Source organism: Zosterops lateralis, assembly GCF_965231275.1.
Source record: "Zosterops lateralis genome assembly, chromosome: 9".
NCBI classification, from domain to species: domain Eukaryota; kingdom Metazoa; phylum Chordata; class Aves; order Passeriformes; family Zosteropidae; genus Zosterops; species Zosterops lateralis.
In genome coordinates, this window is record NC_139769.1 from 11,181,009 (window position 1) to 11,187,816 (window position 6,808).

Here is a 6,808-nt window from a genome sequence, read left to right on the forward strand (position 1 = left end):
GGCTCCAGAGCCGCCTGTGCCACGGCAGGGAGTAAATCCTCTGCGTCCTGTCAAGGTAAAGTGACAAAACACCGGCATGCAATGCAGGAACCGCAGTTATAACATGAGAAAATCAATGCAATATATTACCAGAGATATAAAGATGCTATTAATGCTTCAGTGCAGAGCCCTCAGCTTCGCCTGCCATCGCAGGGCAGTTTTACATGAGGGCTCTGGGCATTCCCATCTGGTTGCTTAGGTCATCCACATGCTGGGGCTCAGTTCTGTGTTTATTCACTGACACACCCACCCAGTAAAGCTTTCCTGCTCCCACACACTGACTCCTGGGCTTTGACCAAGTCTGGGCTCCAGTTGGAGATGCAGCAGGACTGCCGGGCAGTGCATAGCCTCAGTGAAAGCCTTTCTGAGGTGCAAGGACCAGTGAGGCTGCAGCACCAAGACAGGCAGGTGCCAGCTCTCCTAGGGATTCCAGTGACTGTGCGGCTCTGCCATTCACTCACCTGTACCCAGGCGCCTCTTGGAAAAGACTGAAGAGTATGACAACCCCTGTGCAGCACAGAGTGAGGCCACAGGACATGTATAAAGTGGAGCTCTCCCCTGGCATGGCAGCTCCCGGCAGGGAGCACTGTGTCCTGGGGACAGGAGTGCTGGGTGAGGAGAGCTGGGGGATATACATGCAGCCAGCCATGTCACATCACAGAGCAAAGCCTGCCCGGACACCGGGGACCTGGGAAAGACTCTCCAGCAGTGGGGATGGGGCTCAGGGGCCATCGTGGGGACACACAGGTCTTGGGGACACGGGGGGGAAGGCGGGGCTGGGTTGGTGCCGGATCCTGTGGAGAGGCTTTTTGTCTCTTGGCCCCTTTGCATCCCGAGGACATGGATGCCACTCCCTGCAATTGACAGTTTGGATTACTACTGAGAAGTTGAGTCGAGCCTCTTCTAATTGATTAATCAATAGCTTTAATTGAGTTGAGACTCCATAGTGGGCAGTTTCACCACTGTTGTCCCCTTGGCCAGCACTGCCCTGACCCCCACCAAAAACCTGTTGCTGTGGCTGGTCTCTGCCCGTGCCGGCCTCCCAAAGCACAGCCAATTTCTGGGGCTTGCAGTTTCCTCGGGCTGCCGAGGGGTATTGCAGCAGTGACAGAGGAGTCGGACCACAAGAGGCAATCCCAGCACGGGGTAGGAGCCCCCAGGAAGGCGGTGGAGACAGGGGACTACAAAATGCCCAGGGCTCACGGTGCCCGTTGTGTCAGGCCCGGCACAGCCCCGGGCACGGGCGGGACAGGACAGGACAGGACAGGACAGGACAGGACAGGACAGGACAGGACAGGACACGCACCCGCCCGTGCAGCTCCCGGGGACACAGCGGGCACGGGGAACGGGGACCGGGGTCACAGCCCTGCAGCCCGAGCCGCCACGGCTCTGCAGGAGTGGCCACTAACATTGTATGGTAAAATATGCAGAGCACAGGGCGAAAGGAGAGAGTGTTTCTCGCATAATGAGACGCTGTCAGGGACAAGCTCCCCAGGAAAACCAATGAAGAGGCGCTTTGCGCCAGCACCTGTCGAAAGCCCCATTCCCAGAGCGGTTCCAGGCGGGCGGTGCCGGGCGGCCCCAGCTCGGCCTGTCCCGCGGACCCTCCGGCGCCGGCGGGAGCCCCACGCGTGTCACGGGCACACGGGGCCGCCTCTGCCCGCGGGCCCGGCCGGGGCCTCTTCCCCCCGGCCGCGGGCACGGCCCGGAGCCCCCGGGGCGCCGCAGGCCCGCAGCGCTGGGCCCGGCCCCGCCCCCGCCGCCGGGGGCTCGCTGCGCTCCGCGGGCGGGCCGGGCCCCTCAGGCGGGCGGGACGCGGGAGCCCCGCCCAGGCCCGGCCCGGCCCGCCCGCCATGGCGCTGCGCTTCTCCGCCAACCTCTCCTGGCTCTTCCCGGAGCTCCCGGCGCTGCCGGCGCGGCTCGAAGCGGCCGCGGCCGCCGGTTTTGGAGCAGTGGAGGGGGCTGGCCAGGGAGACTGCCCGGCCGAGGAGCTGCGGGCCGCGGCGGAGCGGGCGCGGGTGCGGATCGCGCTCCTCAACACCCCTCCCGGTACGGCGGCGTCCCGCTGCTCCCCGAGCCCCCGGGGTAGCGGGGACCCTCCGCCGACCCTGCCGCTCTCCCCCAGGGGACCCGGAGGCGGGCGAGCTGGGGCTGGCGGCCGTGCCCGGGCGGCAGGCGGCCTTCCGGCAGGCCCTGGAGGCGGCCGTGCGCTACGCCCGGGCTGTGGGCTGCCCCAGGTAGGTGCCAGGCGGGACCCCCGCTCCGGGCCCGGCCCGCGGCCTCACCGCGCTCGTGGGAGCGGACCCAGAGCCGCCAGGCACGAACCTGAGCCTGCCCTTGGCAGTAGATAGAGGCTCTTGTTCCCACCTCCACACAACAGCCCCCCCAGGATAATCCTCCTCGTTGCCTCCCCAACTGCACCAATCGTTTCCACCAGGACACCACAACCGTCGATGACTCCAGCATAGCAGATACACCATAAAAGTGTATTAGAAAACAGCGCCCTTCAGAAAACCAACAGGGCCCTTTTACTCCACTTACTTTGCACCGTTCTTTCCTGTTGCAACTCAGTCCAAAGCCCAGTGGAGGGCAGGGGCTTGGCAGGCACCAGCCATACACTGGTACAGGCACACTGAAAACGTTTTGGTTTGATCTGTTCACCTTCCCCCAGTGATGACTGAAGATGGGCTGGTGCTTGAGCTCTTCATGGCAGGGCAGTCCAGCCCCGGGCACTGTCCCCTCCCTGCTCACAGCCAGCAAGCAGTGACAGCATGCCCGGGGCAGGCCCCTGGCAGAAGCAGCATGCCATGTGCCCAACATGCTGAAGGAGCAAGAGCCCAAGAAAGCTCCAGAGTCAGGGTGAAAGAGCTGAAAGCAGTTCACAAAAGAGGGAAGAAGCAAGATCTGTGATTTGTCACGCAAAAGGTTCAAAGTCATCTCTCAGTGTATTGAGGTGGGATGATGCATATTTGTGTCCTGGCTGGCAGCTTGCTGGCTGTTGATGTGCCTCCTGCAGGAGAGATGGCTCTTCTTACCCCTTCTGTGTCTGCTCCCCCAGCCTGGCCCCCTTTTCTATCAGCAGAGGAAGGTGTATTAGGTCAGGGCAGATGCTTGCAGTTGCTGCCTGTGATTGTCTCTCTGTACCTGTAGGATTCATGTGATGGCTGGGCGGGTTCCCCTGGGCACAGATCGGGCTGCAGTGGCAGGTGAGATGGAAACCACCTTCATTGAGAATCTCAGATACGCTGCTGATCTCCTGTCCCAGGTAAGTGGGGAATGGCTCCTGCTTTGTGTGTGCAGCTCTTAAGATACCCAAGATGGGGAATAACACCCCAGCAGCCTGGCATGGGGAAGTTATGCTTCCAGCTGCAGAGATGACAGAGATGACAGGAGGCTCTGTAGGGTGACATGACTGTGTTACAGGAAGACATGATTGGACTGTTGGAGCCCATTAACAGCCGCATCACTGATCCTCGCTACTATCTGACCACCCCACACCAAGGTAAACCAGAGACCAAGAGTCACCTTCAGAGGATGAGAAGGGTCTCCAGAGTCTCAAAGGCAGGGGGTTGCCTCACTAGGGGGGAGATGCTGAGGGAGCACAGTTGATAAAGGGAGTCCTGGGGCTTCTGTGCAAAGCTTCCACTCTGGTGGCAATGGTTTCTCATGTCTTGCCCCCTTAGCTGCTGCCATCCTGAAGAAAGTGGGACGGCCCAACCTGAAGCTGCAGCTGGTGAGTCACCATTGAGGTCTGTGATGGAAACTTGCACAGGTCCACAAAGGGGTTCTGGTGGCCATGAGCTTGTTATCCCCTCTTGGGGACATTGGACAGGGAGCATAGCACAGCTGTCCTTAACTGCTCACTGCTGAACAGCTGCACCCTGCATTTTCCTCTCTCGCCCCCAGGACCTTTTTCACTGCCAGATCATGGATGGCAATTTGTCACACAACCTGGAGATGTACTTCCCACTCATCGGTAACACCCTGTGCCCAGACCACTGTGGCCACGGGGCAGGAGTGGCTTCGAGGGGCTCCGCCTACTGCAGGCTCTGCTGTAGCTGGCTGGGGCTGTGGGGCTGCTCTTGGGTCACCTTGTCTCATGGCCAAAGAAGGCTGGAGGCAGGGCTGCCTTGGGCATGGCCTCTCCCCTTCCCTTCCTAGGTCATATCCAGATTGCACAGGTACCAGGGCGGCACGAGCCCGATAGCCCTGGGGAGTTGAACTTCCCCTACATCTTTGAGCTCCTGGAGTCCCTGGGCTACACTGGCTATGTGGGTTGCAAGTATTCTCCAAAGGGTGAGTTGGCCTGCAGGTCTGAGCCCCACAGGCAGACAGAGCAAAGAGCAGCTGGCTGGGTACTGTACAAAGACAGGCAGGGCGTGGGGAGCACAGGTAGTGGGTGTCACCCCTACCTGGGGATGAGGGCTCTGTCCTGAACAGAAGCTGCTCCAGCTTCTCCAGCTGCAGCAGGACACCTTGTCTGTCACTGCAGGAGACACCCTGGAAGGTCTGGGCTGGCTGCGATCCTACTGGGAAAGCCGAGGGCTGCAGCACGGTGGGAGCAGCAAGGCAGCCGAGTAAAACTAGAAAGCGATGAGAATAAAAGACAAAGCAGTGGCTTAACAGAGGAGGACGTGTCTTCTCTCAGAGTAGGGCAGTGTGGTGGGTGGGATGATTTCCTAGAATGAGGTTAGGAGCATCAATGTCATTGTCCATTCCCCAGGCTCCACTGGGCCAGCCCAAACTGTTGGACCCTCATCTACACAAGTATCACCTGCAGCATGTTCGATTTAGTGATGGCTCAGGCACTACTGTATGTAAAAACTTTCACTTCCAGGCTACAGGGGTGTCCAGGGAGAGGTTTCCATTCTCCCCAATAAGGGGAGCATCCCAGCTGGTGCCTGAAGTTGTGAAAAGAACACTCTGGACTTCCAGGTACTGAAGTTCTCAACTGGCTGTTGCTAGTGCCCAGCACTGACTCTGCAGCTGGGCTGTAAGTGAAGCAAGCAGTCCCCTCCCTGGCTGTCTGATCCAAGGTAACAGGCTGGGAGCTGCCTGTGCATGGATACTGAAGGCTGATTGCCCTGCTGCTCCTTGTCTGGATTCCAGAGCAAATCCAGCCAGCTCAGTAGCCAAGGCTGCTCTGCATCCTCTACAGGAAGCTTTCCACAGCCTGCAGTGACTGAGTAGAGATCTGGTTCAGTTTATTTCGCAGATAGACCAATGGCTCAAATGTACACCTCCATAAAACCTTTCGGTGATCCAGTTCACCCTTCCTGTCCCATTCATGCTCACCTTTCACATAGCACTGGTGGGAGTGCTCCTGCAGTAGTGTGCAGTAAGTCACCAACTCCTTGTGCTTGTGGTCTAGCCAAGCAGCAGCTGGAGGACGTTCTAGAGACTGGGACCTGGAAAAGAGGAACCTCAGCATTTAAAACCAACAAAGCACATTTTAGACTGTAAATGGCTCTGGTGCCAGTAAAGCAGAGCCTAGGCCATGCACAGGCAGTGGCTGCTATAAGGCAGAGAGGCCAAGCCAAGCCAAGAAGACAGGGTTAGAGCCAGCCTCCTGTCAAGGAAACTCCTCTGTTTTTTGTCTAGGTACCAGGTCTGGTGGGTATTACCTGAAGAAGATGTCCCGAGGAGGACGGTGTGCCCGGGGGCTGACCAGCTGCTCCCGTAACAGCTCCAGAGAGCAGCTGTAGATGTAAATGGGGCAGCGAAATCGGCGGCTCTCGCCCAGCTCAGACTGCGAGTTCTGGCGACAGAAGGAGATGTGCACGTCTCTCCTTGAGGGGCCACTCTGCTCCCCAGGCTCCTGGCTCACTTCTGCAAAAGAAACAATTCTAACATAAAGGTCTTTGATGCTTCCTCCTCCTTGGTCTGAGACATCACAGCTCTCACAGAAGCACCACAGTTGGATATTGGTTTTCAAGCTTCTTACCACTCATTGTCACCCAGCACCCAACCACTCAGCCCAGTGCTTTGGCCACCTCGACCCCCTTTACAGCCATGACTGCTCATCACCACCACCACTACATCCTGCAGCAGCACTGCCCTCCATCCTCACTGTGAGCATGGCTGATCTGCCCTAGGGGCTGTGCAATCAAATCCCATAGACCTCAACACCTGTGCCCTTGTCCCTAAGACAATGTGCTACTGACAGGGTCAGTCTGGATCGTGAAACCAGAGTCACTGACTTCCCCGTGCAGCCCACTACTGCCATTCCTAGTAGCTTCTGTCTACCAGCAACCTCTTTGCCCACAAGGAACCAACCTTGGGCCATGGGCACCCAACTCACATTACACTCCTTCCTGCCCCCATGAAGATCACTGTGCCTCTTGTTCTGACTCTGCTGAGTGCCAGGCAGGAGCTGCCAGGCTGCAGCAGCCTGTTATTCCTCCTGCTTTAATCTGCTCACCAGTATGCTCAGGAATAGCAAGAACAGCACTTTAATGAGGTGCTGTCAGTACCATGGGCTGGTGTTATGCTGAGGGTTGGTAATGGCACTGCAGCATCCCCTTCTTCAGCCCTGACTCGCTCTGCACAGACAGGTCCCATGGTATCTTCTCCAGATCGACTCTCATCTTTTGGAGATTGTCCAACCAACAAACCATCAGCTTCTGAACATCCGCTGCTTTTCATCTCTTGGCCCCTTTGCATCCCGAGGACATGGATGCCACTCCCTGCAATTGACAGTTTGGATTACTACTGAGAAGTTGAGTCGAGCCTCTTCTAATTGATTAATCAATAGCTTTAATTGAGTTGA

General features: G+C 58.0%; 1 protein-coding gene across 2 annotated transcripts; it reads left to right on the forward strand.

Moving 5' to 3' along the window:
• The first annotated feature begins 1,880 nt into the window (after window positions 1-1,880).
• On the forward strand, window positions 1,881-6,202 carry LOC310912929 (putative hydroxypyruvate isomerase). Of its 2 annotated transcripts, none has more exons than XM_083867927.1 (8): window positions 1,881-2,088; window positions 2,165-2,276; window positions 3,190-3,304; window positions 3,463-3,541; window positions 3,723-3,772; window positions 3,946-4,015; window positions 4,201-4,335; window positions 5,641-6,202. In XM_083867927.1, exons 1-8 carry the CDS (start codon window positions 1,893-1,895, stop codon window positions 5,742-5,744), a joined length of 861 nt encoding a protein of 286 aa, XP_083724053.1. In that variant the 5' UTR covers window positions 1,881-1,892; the 3' UTR covers window positions 5,745-6,202. The 2 variants fall into 2 exon arrangements, with proteins under 2 accessions (XP_083724053.1, XP_083724054.1); XM_083867928.1 differs by lacking the exon at window positions 5,641-6,202 and adding an exon at window positions 4,532-4,662.
• The last annotated feature ends 606 nt before the right edge of the window (window positions 6,203-6,808 follow it).